At 38.2% G+C, this 22,596-nt stretch overlaps 1 protein-coding gene across 1 annotated transcript in view; it reads right to left on the bottom strand.

Moving 5' to 3' along the window:
* Window positions 1–21,548, bottom strand: part of LOC308271012 (disks large-associated protein 5-like) — a gene marked incomplete at both ends in the record, with an annotated part of 34,127 nt that extends 12,579 nt beyond the window's left edge. Inside the window, 8 exons of the mRNA XM_080707146.1 lie at window positions 278–497; window positions 3,016–3,108; window positions 8,004–8,164; window positions 8,840–8,925; window positions 13,525–13,651; window positions 14,275–14,390; window positions 15,983–16,241; window positions 21,311–21,548. Coding sequence (XP_080563272.1) covers window positions 278–497; window positions 3,016–3,108; window positions 8,004–8,164; window positions 8,840–8,925; window positions 13,525–13,651; window positions 14,275–14,390; window positions 15,983–16,241; window positions 21,311–21,548 — 1,300 coding nt within the window. The remainder of the gene's footprint in view (window positions 1–277; window positions 498–3,015; window positions 3,109–8,003; window positions 8,165–8,839; window positions 8,926–13,524; window positions 13,652–14,274; window positions 14,391–15,982; window positions 16,242–21,310) is intronic.
* Window positions 21,549–22,596: the final 1,048 nt, after the last annotated feature.

The following is a 22,596-nucleotide window of genomic DNA, read 5'->3' as shown; positions in this document are numbered from 1 at the left end:
TAATACAATATTTTAAAATTAGAAAATTAGTACATTTACTATTTTTCAAAAAGACATGAGTAAAACTTTTAACTCTAATAAAAACGAAAACAAGCCTGCCTTCCATAAACTTTAAAGTACGACTAAAGAAGTGTTAAGGTTTGCTACCCAATTTCCTCTGCATGTGATTCTGACTCAACTTCTAACTGACCTGAAGAAAATCACTTTACTTCTCTAGCTTCCACCACTATTCTTATCTTTGAAGAGCCAGTGACTTAACCAAAAGGTGAAAACTAACCTGAGAAGGATCTGACAGGACTCTCCACTCTGAAAAACCCGGCATCAAATACTATTTTGTCAACTTCTCTTGATACCGCGGCACCTGTTGCCTTGGTATGTTCCTCCTGCTTCATTTTCTCTCTCATTGCATTTTTTATGGCAGCAAGGCGATTTCTAGCTGCCATCCTTCCACCATCATCTTGTTTTGGTTTACTTGCTGTACTGGCGACAGGTTTTTTCTGCAAAGAGAAATTATTATATTTATTAAAGCCATCTTATGAAAAAATAGTTTTCAATTTTATTTTATTTTATTTTGTGATACTGGGGATGGAACCCAGGGGCATTCTTGAGCTACACTCTTAGCCCGATTTTTTATTCTTTATTTGGAAACCGGGTCTTGTTGAGTTGCAAAAGGCCTCACTAAGCAGTAACTGTGGCTGTCCTTGAACTGCAATCCTCTGGTTTCAGCCTCTCAAATGCTGGGATTACAAGCCTGCGCCACCACACCTGGCTTAAATTTTAATTTTTAAAAATGAAAAGAAAAGCCGGGCGTGGTGGCGCACGCTTGTAATCCCCGCGCTTGGGAGGCGGAGACAGGAGGATCGCGCAGGTTCGAAGCCAGCCGTGCTGGCGTAAGAGACCCTGTTTCAAAAATATAAAATAGGTCTGGGAGTGTAGCCCGGAGGAAGGAGGGCTTCCAGGAACCCCAGTACCACCAAAAAAAAAAAAAAAAAAGAAAGAAAAAAAAGAAAAGAAAAACAAAGTACACATAAAATATGTCATACACTCATCATTTATCTATCACGTTTGTGTGTAAAAAAAGTTGTGCAGTAAGTATGGTCTGAAATACAAATGTGAGAATCACTGAAGTGAAAACTGGGTTGGTATTTCACAGGAGAGGCTGGAGATGTAGTGGTATAGATCCTGACTAGCACAAACAAGGGCAGGGCTCAATTCCCAGCACTGAAAATAGAAAGGCATGGGGGTTTGGCGGGGGCCGGGCGGGGATAATAGAAAAACAAACTTGCAAACACGACTGAAGAATGGGCAGAGGGGTAAGAAGAAAATCAACAGAATATAATTTCAAGAAAGAGAGGAGGGAGGAGACTATTTAATACTATACTAGAGTTGTTAGATTTTATAAATTAAATATTAATAACTTCAGTAACCCATAGATCAATAGTGTTTATAATAACTGTTCTAGAGGAGTAAGGAGGGATGAAATTGAATACCAATAAGTTGGAGACAAACAGGAAACAAAATAGTAGAGAGAGAGGTAACATTTTCAGGATGCTTGAATATTATTGGGAGGAAAGAGAGGGGAACAAAGAGGGCAATATAAAGGATTAGAGGGAAGCACCACAAATTGGCTGGTGTGTTTGTAAACAAAGGTAAGACATAAACACATCTAAACACTGAAGAAAACAGGGGGAAAGTAAGGCTAACTGAATGAATAAGAGTGGTATCAAAATACAAATAAAATTGGTTTTATTTTACTTGTTTGATCATCTTAACAGTAGTCTGTAAGGGCTGGAAAGTATAGCTCCTGCTAGAGCACTTGCCTAGTATCCACAGGGCCTCATGTTCTCTCCCCAGCAATGCAAAACAAACAAACAAACAAAACCCCAAGAAAACCCAAAACAAGCAATAGTAGCCTATAACTTAAAGTAGAAGGAGAGAGACATCTGGTGACAATAAGCAGAATTACAAGATCCTCTCATGATGCAGCCATCAATTAGCTTCATCAATGATAATATTAATATTTCTAGGACTAGGTACTAAGTAATAAACATGCACTAGGTGTAGTGGTGCATGCCTGTAATCCTAGTACTTGTGATGCTGAGACAGGAGGATTGCAGGTTCGAAGCAGGCCTCAGCAACTTAGTAAGACTCTATTTCCAAATAAAAAATAGCTCGGAGGTAGAAAGACCCTGAGTTCTATCCCCAGTATCGCAAAAAATGAAATAAAAAATAAATACAAAATAGGGCTGTGGGTGTAGTCTGAAGGCAGAAGGCCCCTGGAGGGCTCCATCCCAATTACCACAAAAATGAGTCTATCATATAAAAAAAGCATATGAAACAAAGTCAACTGCTTATGGATCAGGTTATTTTAGAAAAAGAAAGTCTGGCCTGAATCCAGCTCCACTTCAGGCAAGTGACTAATATTCCTGGGGCTCAGATCCCTTTTTCATAAAATGGGAACAACAGCACCCATGTCATAGGATTGTTTTAAGGATTAAATGAGTTAATACATATAAAGTACTTGGAAGCCGGGCGTGGTGGCGCACCTATTCGGGAGGTGGAGACCGGAGGATTGCGGTTCGCAGACAGCCTCAGCTACTTAATGAGGCCCTTCAGAACTCAGTTCCCGGGTATGGAATCCAAAGTTCCATACCCAGTACCACTAAATAAATAAATAGGAATGATATTTGGCACACACAAAGCATCATATATTATTATTACTACTGCAACCAAATACACAAGGACAGGTTAAAGATAAAACCTCCACTCAGGTATCCACCTGGTATCTTAAAGCCACCTGGGAGCCCCAATTCAACCATAGCACATACTTTGTTCTCAGAAATAAACACCCTACATTTTGATCATTTCCTGGCTCTTTCATCAAAGGCTATTAGGAAGTTGTAAGTAATACATGAAATTTACTTTGTAAAATGAAAAATCTAAAAACTTATACACAAAATTCAATTACAGTAGAAGAGTCTATATAGTAACTTTTTATTTCAAGTCCAAACTTACCTTTATAACTTTTTTGTTTGTGTTATGATTGTTTTGCCACCCAGAATCCTCTAATTTCATCAGATTGTTGAATTTCTGTTTTACATCTTCTATCTATTAATAAATAAAGCCCAAGTTTATCAGATTCATGTTAACCATATTAAAGTTACAAACTACTGAATTGAAACTTCAAACAAAAATGGAAACTGGTGACTGGGAACTGTTGAGCCATTAAAAATACACTGAAAATTTTTTTGTAGTACTGGAGATTGAACTTGGGGTGCTCTGCCACTGAGCTACATCCCCAGCCCTTGTCATTTTTATTTTTTAATTTTTGGTACTGGAGATTGAACCCAGGGGCATTCTACCTCTGAGTTGCACCTCTAACCCAGAGGTACTAGGGATGGAACCCAGAGGCATTCTAGTACACCCCCCAGCCCTATTTTTTATTCTTTATTTTGAAACAGGGTTTCACTGAGTTAGTTGCAAAGGGCCTTAGTAGCTGAGGCTGTCCGTGAACCAGGATCCTCCAATCTTACTCCAAATGCTGGGACTACAAGTGTGAACCACCACACCCAGCTTTGTGTGTGTGTGGTACTGAGGGTGAAACCCAGGGGCTTTTCTACCTCCAGGCTATACTCCTAGACTCAATCGCTGGGATTACAAGCATGCCCCACCACGCATCAGCCTCTTGAGTAGCTCAGATTACAGGTGTATACGTGCACTCAAAAGTGATATTCTTAATTTAGTGTTCAAATTAAGAGTGGTGGTGCATACCTATAATCTCAGTACTTGGGAGGCTGAGACAGGAGGCTCACAGGTATGAGGACAACCTCAGCTACTCAGTGAGACCCTGCTTCAAAATAAAACATTTGGGGGAAAAAAGCTGGGGGTATAGCTCAGAGATGGCGCCCCATTGGACTCAATCTATAGGACCACCGCAAAACAATAATTATAAATAAAATACTATATAAAATTGCTCATTATTATTTTTGGTATGACAAAAATCTCCAAAATCTCAAAAAGGATGTCATATATGGATAACTGTCCTAAATTTTTTTATGCTTTTATTGGCACATTTTAATTATACAACACAATGAGATTCAAAGTGATACATTCATACATGACCTAGATTATGCTTGATCACTGAAATGGTAGGAAAAATATTCTAAATCCTTTCATTTCTAAAATTACATGATATGGGCTGGGTGTGGTGGAGCACGCCTGTAATCCCAGTACTTGGGATTGCAGATTTGAGGACAACTTCAGCAAGTAATGAGACTCTCATCAACCTAGTGAGACCTTGTTTTCAAATAAAATTGGACTGGGGGATGTAACGCTAAGATAGAATGCCTTTGGGTTCCATCCCCAGTATCACAAAAATGAATGAATGAATGAATAAATAAAATTACATGATATGAACACAACATTTAAAAAAATTTAAAGAGTTATTTATGCATTCCCCTACTTAAGGACATTTTGGTTGCTTTCAACTTTTTGTGGTTATGAATAATGCTGTTATAAACATTCCCATGTAGATTTTCATACGGACATAAGTTTTCAACTCATTTGGGTAAATGCCAAGGACTACAATTGCTAAACCATATGGTAAGAGTATGTTTAGTTTTACAAGAAACTGCCAAACTGTCTCCCAAAATGGATGCGCTACTTCGCATTCTCACAGCAACGACGGAGAGTTCCTGTTGCTCCACATCCTGTTGCTTCCTCACCAGCGTTTGGTATTGTCAGTGTTTTAAATTTTCTGCCATTCTAATAGGTATATAATAGGATCTCATTGTTTGAATCTGCAATTCCTTAATGACATATGATGTTGAGACGTATATCTTTTGCTTATTCACCATCTGTTTTTCTTCTTTGGTGAAGCATCTGTTCAGGTCTTTTGCCCATTTTTTAATTGAGTTGTTCATTTTCTTATTTTTCTTTTTTCTGGTGCTGGAGATCAAACTCAGGGCCTCTTGCATGGCAATTATGCCCTTTATCGCTGAGCTATATTCCTGGGTAACTTAGCAAGATTGTCTCAAAATTAAAAAGCTGGGGGAAAAGCTCAGGAGTGGAGTGCTTGGCTAGCATGTGGAAGGCCTTGGGTTCAATACCTAGTACTGCCCAAACAAATAAGCAAGCAAGCAAACAAACACACACACACACACACACACACACACACACACACACACACACACAGAGATATGCGAATGGTTAAAAGGCCTGGGAAAAAAGTTGGTTAACTGCTGGGCATGATGGCGCACACTTGTAATCTCAACATTTGGGACACTGAGGCAGGAGGACTGCAGTAACGAAAAGCCTCAGCTACTTAGCAAGGCCCTTTGCAACTCAGTGAGACCCTGTTTCAAAAAGATGATTACATCTCCAGTACCATGAGGAAAAAAAAAGTTGGTTAACATCACTACTCATTAGAGAAATGCAAAGAAGGCTATGAGATATATTTCTTTTTCTTTGTGGGTGTAATACTGGGGACTAAACCCAGGGCCATTCTACCTCTATTCTACATAGCAGTCCTATCTATTTATTTAATACTGGAAGTAGATTCAGAGGGATTCTACTTCTGAGCTATACCCCATACACATTTTATTTAATTCAATCAATTAATTACTTAATTGATTGTGATACTGAGAATTGAAGCCAGGGGCATTCTACCTCTGAGTTACACCCAACCTTATTTTATTTTTTATTTGGAAGCAGGGTCTCACTAAATTGCTGAGGGCCTCTCTAAGTTGCTGAGGCTATCCTCAAACCTGTGACCTTCCTGTCTCTGCCTCTCAACTACTGAGATTACAAGCATGTGCCACCATGCCTGGCACTATTTTATTTTTTTATTTTGAAACAGGAAGGACCTAAGTTGTGGAGGACCTAGCTAAGTTGCTGAGGCTGGCTGCCAACCTGTCATCCTCCTGTCTCAGGCTCCCAAGTACTAGTATTATACAGGCAGGCGCCACCATGCCTGGCCTAAAATTGTTTTTAAAAGCCTAGAAATCAGCCAGGCATGGTGGCATACATCTGTGATCCCAGTACTTGGGAGGCTGAAGACAGGAAGATCACAGGTTGGAGGACAGCCTCAGCAAGTAGTAATACTCTCATTAACCTAGGGAGAACCTATTTAAAAAGAAAAATAAAATACAGCTGAGAGTATAGCATGGAGGTAGAAAGCTCTTGGATTCAATCCCCAGTATCATTTAAAAAAAAAAAAAAAAAAGGTACTGCTGTTGGGTTGGATCTATCTGTGCTTAGAGACAGTATTTGTGAGGATCTGGAAAAACAGAACACTCAAACTATTGACGAGAATGCTTTTCTCCATGCATAATTGCTTTGGAGAACATTTTGGTAGTTTCTTAAGTTAAATATAAATATAGTACATGATCTGGCAATATATAGTTATTTACCCAAGAGAAATAAAGTCATTGACAGAACAAGCCAGGTGTGGTGGCACATGTCTGTGATCCCAGTACTTGGGAGCCTGAGACAAGAAAATTGTAGGTCCGACAGTCTCAGCAAGTAGAGACTTTTCTCAACCTAATTAGACTTTTGTTTCAAAATAAAAATAAAAAATAGGGCTAGGGGTATAGCTTTCAGGTGGAATGCCCCTGAGTTCAATCCTCAGTACCACACACACAACAATAAGAATTATCAACACACTAGTATTTGTTTTTGTTTTGTGGTACTAGGGTTTGAATCCAGGGGCATAGTGTACCTTCAAGCTACACTTGGTTGATGAGAATCTTACAATTTGCTGAGGCTAACCTCAAACCTGCACTCTTTTTGTTTCAGTCTCCCAAGTACTGAAATTACAAGCATAAGCCATCATGCCCAGCTCACAAATAATATTTGTATGTAAATATTTATATATTATTCATAATCACCAAAGAATGGAAACAATATAAGTGTCCATCAACTGGTGAATAGATACATTCATATACAGTGGCCCCTCAGCATCCTTGGGGAATTGGGCTGGGAGTGCAGCTCAGTAGTAGCCCACTTTCCTGGAATCTGCAACACCCTAGGTTTATCCCTAGCACTAGAAAACAAAACCAAAAAAAGCCTCTCAGGTAGTCAAGTCCCTTATATAAAATGGCAGTACAATCTTCTGTACATTTTCCATAGGCTCTGAGAATGGGTGATACTGCCTCCAGGAGGGGCGCAGAAATAAATATAGATACATAAAATCAAACTACAAACTGCTCCAAGACAGAGAATGTGTGTGTGTGTGTGTGTGTGTGTGTGTGTGTGTGTGTGTGTATCAACTAATACAATGCTGGGCAAACAAAAGGAATTTAATTACTGCTAGTTCCACTAAAGTACTATAGATTGACTCGTTTTTCACATGTAGAATCAGTACAGACTGTTCAAGAGTTGAGTATCATTTCAATTTCCAATTCATGCAGAAATTATCCTGACAATATGGGGGTAGGAAACAATCATAAAATTTAGATAGTGCTTACAGTTTGAGTTATTCTAATATCTCAATATTAAAGGTATGTAAGCAGCTACTATTCCCCCATTTTACCACTGTTACTTTGATTTTTGGGTGGGGGAGTACTATGGATTAAATTTGCATTCTACCTCTGAGCTACCACTTGCCCTTCTTTTTCTTTTTTCTTTTCTTCAAACATGGTCTTACTAAGTTGCTGAGGCTAGCCTTGACTCCCAATTCTGTCTCAGCTTCCCAAGTCCTGAGATCACAGGTGTGTGCCATTACACCTGCCTCTGTTACTCCACTTTTTAAAAATTTTAAAGTTCTTATGTTTGAGTCGGGTATGGTGGCGCACACTTGTAATCTCAACATCTGGGAGGCTGAGACAGGTGGATCATGGTTTGCGGACAGCCTCAGCTACTTAGTGAGGCCCTTTGCAACTCAGTGAGACTGTTTCAAAATAAAAAATAAAAAATAAAATAGGGCTGGGGGTGTGGCTCAGAGGTAGAATGCCCCTGGGTTCCATCCACAGTAAAAGTTATGTTCAAAATACTTGACCATGTACCTGAAAACCAATCATATCCCAAAACTCATCCAGATCTGTACAGGTTGTCTCCTTTTCACCTCTTTTATATTCACAATCATTCACCACTTCTTCGAACTGTTTGAATCTTTCCTTAATAAGGAGTCTTTTTTGGCCAACTGCCGTGAAAATAAGATCTTTAGCTAAAGGAGATAAAAAGTTTTTAAAAGTTAAAAGACAAAACAGGACCTTTATAGCAAACCAATCAAGTGATAAAATTCCATGACAAATATTCTAGGGCATTTCAAATCAAATTCTTAAAAGCAAAACAACAACAACAAAATCTACCATAAAATTCTGTCATACAAATTCAGAGCATTAAATATTTGCTTTGATCCCTATTATTAATTAGTAATGTTAAACTCATGTCTATTGCTTTTCTTCGTATTTTATAGGAGTTCAATCTGAAACAACTCATCGAACCATAAATATCTATTTAAGATGGACTTCATACTGAATCTACAAATGATTTTTTTTTTCTAAATAGTTTCACCAAATAAGATGAAATCACTTTTCAAAAAATCTTTTCCATCTTGCTTTCATTAATTTTCATTCATAAATTATTTTTGTACAATTAATACTGGATATTGACATCAATCATAAAATCATATTTAAAAATCTAGTAATAAAACACAAAGTCTTAAACTATTTTAGCACAAATATATGACAAAACACAGGTTTAGAAATGAAAACTTTGCTATTCTGGGTAATAATGAAATGATAAATTAGGACAATATTAAATTTACATGTTTCAGATGAATCTAACTATATGAAAAGAAACAAAGCTAAGACATCCACAATTATAAATGTTCTCTCACCATCGTCTGGAATGTCCAGTTCAAGCTTTCTGTCCCACTCAAGGCAGTATGAAGTTAATTTCTCAGTTTCCAACTGCAGGATATTTCTAAAGTTACGATATATATATATATATTTCAGTTTTACAAGTGTTTCCCACACTAGTATCAGTATTAGTATTATTATACTATGTTACATAATATTAGAAAGGTATTTAAATCTTGGATGGATAATGCCAACAACTTACTCTGTGTGTGTGTGTGGGGGGGGGGACCTGGGTATTGAACCCAGGGGTATTTTACTTCTGAACTATACCCTAGACCTATTTTATTTTTTGAAACAGGGTCTGGCTAGGTTGTGGAGTACTTCACTAAGTTGCGGAGACTGGCCATGAACCTGTGATCTTCCAGTCTCAGCCATTCATGTACTGGAATTACAGGTGTGCACCACCGTGCTGGGCTAACAACCTATTTTTCAAGCTAACATTTCTGAAGGCTGATTAAAGTCTAACATTCCTTAGTACGCATTAGATTCTTTGATATTGCCCATGGAACTGAGACTAACACAAGTGCCAAGAGCAAGGTGAAAACAAAAACCACAAGACTGTGATTACAGTTATATGGCCTTACAGAATCTCTTTAATTATTTGGCTTTGCTTATGTAAAGGTAATGGTCCTCAACTGGAGTCAATTTTGCTCCCTCCTGGATATTCAGGGATGTCTAGAGACTGTCTTCATTGTCACTACTGTTAGGAATGCTACAACAAAACATCCTACAATAAGCAAAACACACCCTACGACAAGAAGTACACAAACCAAAATGGCAATAGGCTAAGATTGAGAAACCTACATCTAAAGAAAGTTTAATCTGTCTCTCTAAAAAAAGCATCCTAGCATGCAGGAATACTGAAACGCTTGTGTACTGTCAGTGGGGGGTATAAAATGGGAAGTTGCTATGGAGCTGGGCACAGTGGTGCACACTTGTAATCCCAGCATTTGGGAGGCTGAGACAGGAGGATCTCAGTTCAAGGACAGCCTCAGCTACTTAGTGAGGCCCTTTGCAACTCAGTGAGACCCGGCTTCAAAATAAAGAATAAAAAATAGGGCTTGGGGTGTCGCTCAGAGGTAGAACCCCCCTGGGTTCCACCCCCAGTACCACATAAATAAATAAATAAATAAATAAATAAATAAATAAATAAATACACAAATAAACAAACAAATAAATAAGATGGTAAGCTATGGAAAATATATGGCATCTCCTCAAAATGTTAATAACAGAGTTACAAATGACCCAGAAACTTCATTTCTTAGTATATACCCCCGAAAGAACTTTAGTGAGATCTCAAAGAACTATTTACACACTCATTCACAGTTGCTCATAGTTTCATAGCTAAAACATGAAAGCAACCCAAGATTCATTGACAGATGGATAAACAAAATATAGAATTAGTATTCAGGGTTAAAAATTAAAAAAATTCTGATGTGTGCTACAACACGGGCGAAGTTTGAGGACACTATGCTACGTGAAATAAGCTCATCACAAAAAGCCAAATACTGTTATGAGTCTATTTTTAAAATTATGAATGTATTTATTTCTTTTGTAGTACTAGGAATTGAGCCTCCCACAGGGGTTGCCACCGAGCTACATCACCAGCCCTATTTATATTTTTATTCTGAAACAGGGTCTAAGTTTCCATGTGCTGCTGGCCTACAATCTGCAATCTTCCTATCCCAGTTTCCCAAGTAATATTATGACAGCACAGTCAAGACTCTAGAAAGAAAGGGGCTTGCCAGGGACTGTGGGAGGGGAAAATGGAGATTTACTGTTCAGTGGGTATAGTTTGAGTTTAACAAGATAAAAAGAGTTACGGTGATGGATAATAGGGATGGTTGCATAACACTATGAATATATTTAATTCCAGTGGACTGAACTTTACACTTACATTATTAAGATAGCAAATTTTAGCTGGGTGTGGTAGTGCACGTCTGTAATCCCAGTACTTTGGAGGCTGAGACAGGAGGATCTCAGGATTGAGGATAGTCTTAGCAGCTTAGCGAGACCCTGTTTCAAAATAAAAAATAAAATAGGTCTGGAAGTGTAGCTGAGAAGTAGAATGCCCGAGTTCAACTCCTAGCACCAAAAAAAAAAAAAAAGGGCAAATTTTGTGTTATGTATATTTGACAGAAATGAGGGGAAAAGTAAAACAAAACAAAACAAAACAAAAAACCCCAAATGTATACCAGCAGGGAAAAACATGAGTTTTTCTTTTTGTTGTAGTGTTGAGTATCAAACCTAGGGCCTCCTGCACACACAGCTCTAGCTCAAGGTTTTTGTTTCTCAAAACAAAAACTTAGTTGTTTATATTCAGTGGCAAAAGCAGAACGACTGAATTAATGAGAAAGGAGACCTGGCTTACTCTGACATTATATATTGGATAAACTGCTTAATGTCTCAATGACTCAGTTGCAAAACACGATAGACTAGCTAATGTCTAAAATCCCATATCATTCTAAAACTTTATGTTCTAAAACTGAAAGTGGTTCTCAAGCATATAAAGCCAGGTGTGCTACTGTTGTCTGTAATGCCAGCTCGTGGGAGGCTGGGACGGGGGTTGGTGGTTGTGGCCAGCCTCTGCAACTTAGGTCCTTAGCCTAACGACCTAAAAGGCCATTTGAATTTTTACAAGTATCTTCATTTTGACTTAAGCTATGTTCTATAAATTAAACATTACATATAATTTTCAAAGCAGCAATTCCTAAATGAGACCATTTCATAACAAAAAGGGCTAAACGATCAGCCATGGTAGCACACACTTGCAATCCCAGTAGTATGGAGGTGAAGACAGGAGGATCCCAGGTTTAAGGTTAGCCTCAGCTACTTCATAAGGCCCTCCACAATGTGGTGAGACCCTATTTCAAAATGAAGAACAAAGAATAGGGGTAGAGATGTAGCTTGGAGGTACAATGCCCCTGGGTTTAATCCCCATAATGGGGAAAAAAAAAAAAAAAAAAGGGCAGAGGATAAGCTGAGCATGGTGGTGCACACTGCAATCCCAGTACTTGGGAGGCTGAGAAGGAAGGATCTGGGTTCTCGGCCAGCCCCAGGTACTTAGTAAAGCCCTCCACAACTTAGTGAGACCCTATTTCAAAATAAAGAATAAAAAATAGGGCTGGGGGGATGTAGCTCGAAGGAAGAACACCTCTGGATTAAACCCCAAGTTCCACACACACACACACAAAATGGCTAGAGGTAGCTCTGAGGTAGAATGCAACTGGATTCAACTCCATTACCTCCCACCACAAAACACCTCTGCAAAATAAACAAATGAATATTAAAACTATAGTAAGAGAATAGTTCTCAGCCATTTGATTGGCAAAGCTCAAACATATTGATACTACATTGAAAAAAAAAAAGTAGAAACTCTCATACAGTGCTGGAAGGAATACAAATTGAGATTATGTATTTGTACAAAAGAGAACTGAAAAGTAAACAAGGCTGTTCCTTGTAGCCTTGACTGTAAGAGTGACAAACTGAACCCAAAGTTAATAGTCAAGAGAATCTTATTAAACCAATTGTGGTGCATCCATAACTAAGTACTATGCAACTTTAAACACAAACTCACATGTACATGTATACATGGAGAATGTCTTCAACATTTAACATTAAATAAAAATGATAAATGTGTACTATAAACTTTATATTTCTTAAAAGAGAAAATATTTGCCTACATCATACATTATTTATCTCTGGAAATATCTGTAAGAAATAAATAGCACCCAAGAGTAACTCCCTTCTCAATGGAGCATTGGGAAGGAAACTTTTCACTTACACTTTTTCCTACGCTTTGAATTAGGAACCACCTGTGCTACCAACCAGCTTAATCTGCCACCCCCCACCCCCAGTACTGGGAATTGAACCCAGGGGCATTCTACCTCCGAGCTACACCCCCAGTCTTTTTTGTGTGTGTGTGGTACTGGGGGTGGAACCCAGAGGCTTTCTACCTCTAGGCTAGTCCCAGATCTATTTTATATTTATTTGGAAACAGGGTCTCACTAAGTTGCTGAGAGCCTCACTAAGTAGCTAAGGCTGGCTTCGAACCTGTGCGATCCTCCTGTCTCAGCCTCCCAAGTGTGGGGATTACAAGCGTGCGCCACCAGGCCCAGCTTATTTTTTATTCTTTTTTATTTTATTTTTTTGTACTGGGAGTGGAACCCTGGGGCCTTCTTCCTCTGGGATATAACCCCAGAGCTATTTTTATATTTTATTTGGAAACAGGGTCTCACTAAGTTGCTGAGAGCCTCACTAAGCTGCTGAGGCTGGCTTCAAACTTGTGTGATCCTTCTGTTTCAGCCTCCCAAGTACTAGGATTACAAGCATGCACCACCATGCCCGGCCATATTCTTTATTTTTAAAACAGGGTCTCACTAAGTTGCTGAGAGCCTCACTAAGTAGCTGAGGCTGGCCGAGAACCTGTGATCCTCTTCTCTAAGCTTCCCAAAGACTGGGATTACGAGTGTGCACCACCACGCCGGGCTTAATTTGGCTTTTAAATGTCTACATATAAGCATTTTTCAAAATAAAGAATAAAATCAGGCTGGGAGTGTAGCACAGAGGTAGAATGCCCCTGGGTCAATTCCCATTAACACACACACATACACACCCCTACACATTAATACAAAATTCTAATGCAAGGAACAAACACACAGACCTGAAATATGGCACATCATGCTCTGGCAGAGATGCCTGACTCTGATTTATTTCAAGTGATGAGACTTCACTTCTTGAAAGACCATTTGAATTTGTAGTAGTATCTTCATTTGGACTTAAGCCATGTTCTATAAATTAAACAGTACATATCAATTTCAAAGCAGCAATTCCTAAAATGATATCCCGCCCATTTTTTTTGATCTTTCAATTTTTTTCAATGTTGAATTTACAAATTTCATTTCTGCCTCAATTATTTCATTCACACCTCCTCAAATGTGGTTCTCAGTATTATTCATATTGAATATACTTAATACCAGTGAACTGAAATTTTACATTTAAGCCGGGTGTGGCGGCTCACACTTGTAATCCCAGCTTTTGGGAGGCTGAGACTGGAGGATCTCAGTTCACGGACAGCCTCAGCTACTTAGTGAGGCCCTCCGCAATTCAGTGAGTTTCAAAGTAAAGAATAAAACCCTGTTTAAAAATTGGGCAGGGGGTATAGCTCGGAGATCAAATGCCTCTAGGTTCCGTCCCCCAGACCCGCAAAAAAAAAAAAAAAAAATTAAATTTACATTCAAATTTATATTTTTTTCCATCTCCTCAGTCTGTATTCTTCATTCTTTCTCCATGTTTTCCCATTTCTTCTGAATCTGAGGTCAAATATCAGAACTAATATGGTGAAATTGAGCTCTAAACAAAGCTCTAGTTAATCATAACCCAGAAAAGTATAAGTTTAATTAAAATACTATACCATCATTCAAAACTGTTGGAGAACCCAAAGAACACTGTAATTTATCTGAATCTTGCTGTATTGTCTTGGTAGATTTTCGTGCCAAGATTTCTTTTGTTGCTTCTTGAGTCTTCTCTCTAAAAACAATAGCAAAAATATACTTCATAAACATTAACTCCATATATCTAATTATGAGATTTCAGAATTATGGTGCTTTTTAAAAATATGGAATAAATAAAAATGTTTCTATTTTAAAAAATAAGTATATTCTGAAGGAGAAAAAGTTTAAAAACTTATAATGGGAAGGTCTGTCTTTATTAATTATAATAAGATGGAAAAATGTGTGTGTGTGTGTGTGTGTGTGTGTGTGTGTGTGTGTGTGTGTAGCACTGAAGATTAAACCCAAGGGCATTCTACCTCCAAGCCACATCTCCAGCCCTATTTTATTTTGCAACAGGGTTTCACTACTTGCTGAGGCTGTCCTTGAATCTGTGATCCTCCTTTCTCAGTCTCCCAAGTACTGGGATTATAAAGTGTAACATCACACCTGGCTAAATGCAAAGATGTTGAAGACTTCTTAATGAAATATACGCATTTAATAGTCTTGGATACTCCTGAGTAGTTTTATTTTTTGTTTGTTTCTGCTGCCAGCTAGTCTCTGAAAACAGCCTTGCCATTTCTTTTAAGAGTCCACACTTTGCAAATCAATGATTTTTTGTTGTTGTTAGATATACTTTTCCTAAAGTAACTCTCAGGGGGGAAAAAAAGGGGCAAAAACAAATTAAAAAAAGCCCTGAGAACTGTTTTTGTTTGTTTGTTTTTAAGTACTAGGGATTGAACCGTAGCCCTATTTTTATTCTTTATTATGAAACAGGGTCTCACTCAGTTGCACAGGGTCTCATTAAATAGGTGAGGCTGGCTGCAAATCTGCAATCCTGTCTCAGCCTCCCAAGTACTGGGATTACAAGCATGTGCCACCATGCCCAGCGAGCCCTGAGCATTTTTATGGCGCCTTTCTTTTTGTAAAAAATTTTACTTCTGCTGGGTGTGGTGGTACACATCTGAAATACAGTTGCTTTGGAAGACCCTGTATCTCAAAATATAAAAGGGGAATGCAGCTCAGTGGTAGAGCACTTGCCTTGCTAGCATGTTTGAAAGGCCCAGTAACATGTTTTATATCAATGAATATATATGTGTTATAATTAAGCCACTTATGAAAAGCAAAATTTAAAAAAAAGCCCTAGATTGGTGAAAATAAAAAGTACATAGGAAATAGCAAAACTGTAAAAAAATGTTACTACAGCCTTCTGAAGAATGATTTTTGAAAGAATTTTTTATAATTATAATAATTATAATTAACCCAATTCAAAATCACAGGCCAAATCTATAAAAGGGATTTGTTACTAGCTTTCTTAGCAAGAAACAAAATCTCACTAAGATTTTAAGATTTTATATGTACATTTGTGTGTGTTTACACGCACACATATTTTTCCATTTTTAAGATTATATTCTGCCTGGCGTGGTGGCGCACGCTTGTAATTCCCGCGCTTGGGAGGAGGAGACAGGAGGATCATGCAGGTTCGAAGCCAGCCTCAACTGGTGTAAGAGACCCTGTTTCCAAATAAAATATAAAATAGGTCTGGGAGTGTAGCCCGGAGGTAGAAGGGCTTCCAGGAATCCCAGTACCACCAAAAAAAAAAAAAAAAAAAAAAAAAGATTATATTCTTACATTTCTGTTTTTAGGGGGCTCCAGATATAACTTGGCGTCAAGAAAGCATTGGCACTTCTGGGAGTCATGGGTGCTACTTGATAGCTCTTCAGACCATCCAGGGGATGAAACATAAAGTCACTGGGTGCAAATGAACTCTTTCCTTTGGTTTTAATAGGATTTGTCTTAGAGAATCTTTCCATATTCGATAAGACTCCATCTGGATCCAATCCGTTGGTTGCACTGGCTTGTGAATCCAAAGTATTTCCTTCACTATCAACTTTAAAAGAAACGACCTAGATGTAAGTAAACAGAATAAAGTAAGAATTTCTCTTCTAGAGATAGGTTCAACCAATTTTTGCAGTTTTGAAAATATGACAACTGAGCTATATGTTGCAGGTACATAATTTGAGAGACAAAGCCAAATAAAATTAAAATGTATATATAAATGTATATATGGAATATATCATTGGTTCTCTCTCTTCCTGAATCATAGCAATGGTTTTATCTTTTTTTTTTTTTTTTTTTTTTTGCGGTACAGAGATGGAGCCCAGGGGCACTGTACCTCCAAACTACAGCCCCAACCCTATTTTTTTTTTATAGTCTTTTTACTTTTTTGTTTGTTTGTCTGTGGTACTGGGGGTAGAATTCAGGGGCTTTTCTACCTCCGGGCTACACTCCCAGAGCTATTTTATACTTTATTTGGAAACAGGGTCTCACTAAGTTGCTGAGAGCCTCCCTAAGTAGCTGAGGCTGGCTTCCAACCTGTGCGATCCTCCTGTCTCAGCCTCCCAAGCGCTGAGATTACAAGCGTGCGCCACCATGCCGGGATGCTGGGGATAGAACCCAGGGGCATTCGACCTCCGAACTATACCCCCTGCCCTATTTTTTTAATCTTTATTTTGAAACAGGGTCTCACTGAGTTGCAAAGGGCCTCACTAAGTAGCCTGGCTGGCTGCAGTTGTTTTTGACACAAACCATTACTATGATCCAGGAAGAGAACCAATTCTAATCAAAGGAATAAATAACACCCTGTACATATTACAACACATTAAAATATAGGAAAACTAAGAGGGAAAATGTATTCAACTAACAAATATCTTTTTACTTAAATTTACATAGATAATCACAATTAATTTAAAATAAGGGATTTAGTATTTTATTAGTGGACTAACATTATTATTAGAGACCAAATCCTTTCTCTTTTTTTTTTTTTTTTGGTGGTACTGAAGATGGACCCCAGTGGCATTCTACTTCCCCAGCCCTATTTAATTCTTTTGTTTTGAAAAGGTCTCATTAAGTTGCAGAGGGCCTCACAAAGTATCAAGAATCTGCAATCCTCCTGTCTCAACCTCCCAAGTATTGGGATTATAGGTGTTTGTCACCATGTCTGGTGCCAAATTCTCTTTTAAAATAAACTTAAAATTTTTTAAATAAATAAATAAATAAATAAAATAACCTTAAACCAGATGTGGTAACACATCTATAATCTCAATACTTGGGAGTATGAGACAGAAGGATCACAGGTTGGAAGACAGCCTCAGCAATTTATGAGACTCTCAGTAACCTAGCAAGACCCTGTTTCAAAAACAAAAATAAAGAGGGGTAGGAGTTTATCCCAGATGTAGAATGCCCCTGGGTTAGATTCTCAGTATCAAAAAATAATAGATGATATATAAAATATAAAAATAATAACCTTATGATAAGAATATGTTACAATGTAACACAGTAAGATAAATCATACAAAATATGGTATTTTCTTTGCCAGGTCAATTAATTAATTTATTTATTTATTCATTACTTTTTGTGGTACTAGGGATTGATCCCAGGGGCATTCTACTGCTGAGCTATACCCCAAACCCTCTATTTTATTTTTTATTTTGAAACAGGGTCTCACTAAGTTGTGGAAGGCCTCACTAAGTAGCTGAGGCTGGCTGTAAACCTGCAGTCCTCCTGTCTCTGCCTTCCAAGTACTGGGATTACATGCCTGTGTCACCATGCTCAGCTTTTCCAGGTCAACTTGTTACTTAGTATTTAAACATAATTTTTGGAGGTTCCTAAGTTTCTGGGTTTTTTTTTTTTTTTTGGCGGAACTTGGGGCGCAACCCAGCGGCATTCTACCTCTGAGCTACACCCCCAGCCCTATTTTTTATTCTTTATTTGGAAACAGGGTTTCACTGAATTGCAAAGGGACTCATTAAGTGGCTAGGCTGTCCTCAAACCACAATCCTCATGTTTCAGCCTCCCAAATGCTGGGATTACAGGTGTGCACCACCACACCTGGCTTTGATTTATTTTTTAAGTTTCTTATTTTTAATGAGATCTGAACTCAAACCACAGTATTTTGACCTGGACAAAGAATTAAGTGGCAACATTATCCTGAAGACCAGTGTGGCAATAACATTAAACACCAGTGATAATATTTAAGAGGAAAATAAATCTTAAAAGCAGAGCTATATGGTCTAGCTGGTTTATAAGATTCACCCTGTACTGCCTTCCTAGAAGATCTACATTTGATCCTTAAAAATAATCTAGACAGGTTGGTTACTGTTCAACCTAACTTTTTTTTTTAAAGGTATAATTTTAGCACTAATTATGAACCAAAAGATCAGGTCCTCAAAATAATGCCTCTGAGTGAGACCTCACTTAAAAAAAAATTAAAATAAAACAGAGCCAGGCGTGGTGCTGCATGTTTGTAATGACAGTACTTGGGAGGCTGAGACAGGAGGAGCAGAGGTTTGCAGCCAGCCTCAGCTACTTAGGCCCTCTACAACTCAGTGAAACCCTGTTTTAAAATAAAGAATAAAAAAATAGGGCTGGGGTGTAACCTGGGAAGTGTAACTCCCAGGTCCATCCTCAGTTCTGCAAAAAAAAAAAAAAAGTAAAAATAAAAAATAGGGCTGGGGGTATAGCTCAGAGGTAGAATGACCCTGGATTCAATCTCCAGTACCACAATAAAATAAAATAAGGCTGACAGTTTAATTCAAAGGTAAAATGCTCCAAGGTTCATTCTCCAGTGTCACCACTAAAGGAAAAAAAAAAATAGTACCTTTTTTGGGAGAGCCTTATTAGATACTACACTAGATGCCTTCAGAAACATCAGCTAATTTTTTTTTTTTAAAGTATTGAACCCAGGAGGGTTCTACCCCCAAGCCATACCCCAGCCCTATTTTATTTTTAAACAGGGCCTTGCTAAGTTGCTGAGGCTGGCCTCTAACCTATGATCCTCCCATCTCAGCTTATCAGGTACTCAGAGTACAGGAGCGTGCCACAACGCCTGGATTAGTTAATTCTTACAACTATACTCTGAGGGAATTCTAGGGACGGAAACTCAGTGACATAGCATGCCCGAAATTATGCAGCTAACTGGAAGCAGAGACAAGATGCAACCGCTGGTCATTGAATCCAAAGTCAACACATTGCACCCTTTTCCATCCTATTTCTTATCTAATTCTCACATAATGGTTCCTCTCAGCTGTGTTTTTAGTTCAAGGTTTTAACATATGTGGCCTAACCTCTTAAGTAGTTCTATATGCTTGATTTCAACTTGATCAAAGTAGGAATGAAGTCTTCAAGGCACCTAGAAATGAATACATGTTTATACTCTACCTTGTCAGGTTTTGTTTTTACCTTTTGGGCAGGTCTTCCTTTATTTGGTGCATTCCTTTCTGATTCATGATCTAAATAAAAACAAAGTAAGATTACCAATTTTGACTGATATAAAATGTTGCATTAAAAGTATGAAGTAATTTGGGAAAGGTAAAAAAGGCAACAGGAATGTATGTCTTAAAGAATTTTTATGATGGAATTCAACTGTAAAAAGGGATAAAAACAAAATGTCCTGCTAAATATACACCAGCTACTTCAAAACAAAACAAATAAGCCAGGCATGCCTGTAATCCCAGTACTTGGGAGGCTGAGACAGGAGGATCACTGATTTGAGGACAGCCTCAGCAAGGAGTGAGACTCCAATCAACCTAGTGAGGCCTAAAATAAAACAATAAAGCAGGGCTAGAAGTGTAGCTCAAAGGTAGAATGCTCCCAGGTTCAATCTCCAGTACCACAAACAAAACAAAAACAATAAAGGCATTTTTTACCTTTTTCTTTTTCCTCTGAATACCAAAGATTTATTTTCTCTCCTTTCGCCTAGACTACCAGCCCACTTCTTTTGACCTTCACACACTAATATCAAAAGCAAATCACTCCTATCAAAAGCAAAAACAAAATCTTCAACAGTTCTAATTCTCTTTTATCAAAATCATGCCAGCTCCTAATGCCTGCTCTATAAACAATAGATGTGACTCTTGGTTAAATGCAAAAGCCATTGCTCATTTTTCCTCCTTCCCTGTATGTTCCTTGCCTTCTAAGATACTTTATTTTCATCTTTCTGAAATTATTCCTTTTTCTTTAGCTGTTTCTTCTTTTCTTTTTTGTAGTACCAGGGATTGAACACAGGGACATTTGATTTCTGAGCTATACCCCCAGTCCTTTTTTTTTCTTCTGAAACAAGGTCTCACTAGATTGCTGAGAGTCTCAACAAACTGCTGACTCTATCTGGAACCTGAAATCCTCCAGGTTCAGTCTCCCGATTACTGAGATTACAACTCTAATTGCCAAAATTCCTTTTGGGCAAACTGCAAGGATGAATTCTTGGCTCTTTTCTTTTTTTCTTTCTTCTTCTTCTTTTTTTTTTTTTTTTTTTTTGGTGGTACTGGGGTTCCTGGAAGCCCTTCTATCTCCGGGCTACACTCCCAGACCTATTTTTACATTTTTATTTGGAAACAGCGTCTCCTAAGCCAGCGCACGAGGCTGGCTTCGAACCTGAGCGATCCTCCCGTCTCCGCCTCCCAAGCTAGGGGATTATAAGCGTGCGCCACTACGCCCGGCGTTTCCTTGGCTCTTTTCTCTAAGTAATGTTTCCATTAGCAGAGTATTTTTATTTCAAAGATTATTTAATCATTCTATTTTAATGCTTATCAATTTATCTTGTCAAAACTTACACAAGCTCCAAAAGTAAAGACTTTAGGCTTCCTCTAAGACAATATAAATAAAATGCCACAATATCCCATAGGTGAATTCCCTTACAGCCTTTATTTTTAAAGATTATTTTACTTTTGGCCTCAAACCTGTGATCCTCCTGCCTCAGCGTCCCAAGTACTGGGATTACAGGCATGTGCCACCTTGCCCCGTCAGTCCTGTCCTTAAATGGTCAGGATTTAGTTGTAGAAAATATCAGTTATTTAGAATGGTATTTCAAAATTTTATTTTTCTGGCCAGTCCCCCCTGCCCCCCATAGGCATGAAATCAACTTTTACTTACTCTTAAAAGCACTTAAAGAACTTTACTTACTTGGCTTGATACTGGCCTTTTCTGGAACAAGCTCTTGAGACGTCTCATCTAATTCATCAAGAAGCCTACTTTCCAAGGTTGGAATATTGACATCTTTCAAACCAAAATGTCTATTCCGTTCATATTCCTTATGTCTGTTTTCTTTCTGAGACAATAATTTCCTATGGGCAATTTTAGTTCTTATCATTTCAGTACTTAAATCTTTTCTGTGACGAATGTGTAAACGTGAGGAAGACATCCTGTCAGGGAAACAAAAGATAGAAACCAACTTACATGGATTTTTTTTTCTTTTTTTTTTTTGTGGTACTGGGGGTGGAACCCAGGGGCTCTTCTACCTCTGTGCTATATTACCAGACCTATTTTATACTTTATTTGGAAACAGGGTCTCAACTAAGTTGCTGAGAGCCTCACTAAATAACTGAGGCTGGCTTTGAACCTGTGCGATCCTCCTGTCTCAGCCTCCCAAGCACTGAGATTACAAGCTTACGCCACTGTGCCCGGCTTTATTTTTTCATTATTTATTTATTTATTTATTTATTTATTTATTTATTGCATTACTGGGGATGGAACCCAGAGGCATTCTACTTCCAAGCTACAAGCCCAGCCCTAATTTTTATTCTTTATTTTGAAACAGGGTCTCACTGAGTTGCAGAGGGCCTCACTAAGTAGCTAAGGCTGGCCATGAACCTGTGATCCTCCTGTCTCAGCCTCCCAAGTACTGGAATTACAAACGTGCACCGCTGTTCCCAGCTAACTTGAATCTCTTGTATATACTAGTTGTAACTTTAAAGATTTTGAAGTTGTATAGCTTTCCATCTTTTTATTATTAAAAAAATTAAGTTGGGCATGGTGGTGCACGCCTGTAATTCCAGCACCTAGACTAAGGCTGAGACAGGAGGATTATAGGTTTGTAGCCAGCCTCAGCAACTTAGTTAGGCTCTCACAACTCAGTGAGACCTTGTTTCCAAATAAAAGGATAAAATAGGGTTGGGGGTATAGCTCAGAGGTAGAATGCCCCTGGGTTCCACCCCTGGGTTACACACACACACACACACACACACACACACACACACACACACACACATTAAGATTGCAGTTCAGCTTCTTGAGAGCTTTTAAAATAAAAAAATCTTAAAATACACAAGGAACAAATGTGAGACAATGAATACCGGAAAAGGGGTTTTCAAAGGACAAGATGGTATAACCTACTGTGAGTTCTAAATAGAAACTTATTTAACAGATGAAACCTAGAAAAACTACAGCCTAGAATATGGCCAAATTTACCA

This window comes from Muscardinus avellanarius (assembly GCF_963383645.1).
Source record: "Muscardinus avellanarius genome assembly, chromosome: 12".
In the NCBI taxonomy this organism is placed as follows: domain Eukaryota; kingdom Metazoa; phylum Chordata; class Mammalia; order Rodentia; family Gliridae; genus Muscardinus; species Muscardinus avellanarius.
Note: the sequence above shows the minus strand (reverse complement) of the source record. Positions and strands in the feature narration are given on the sequence as shown.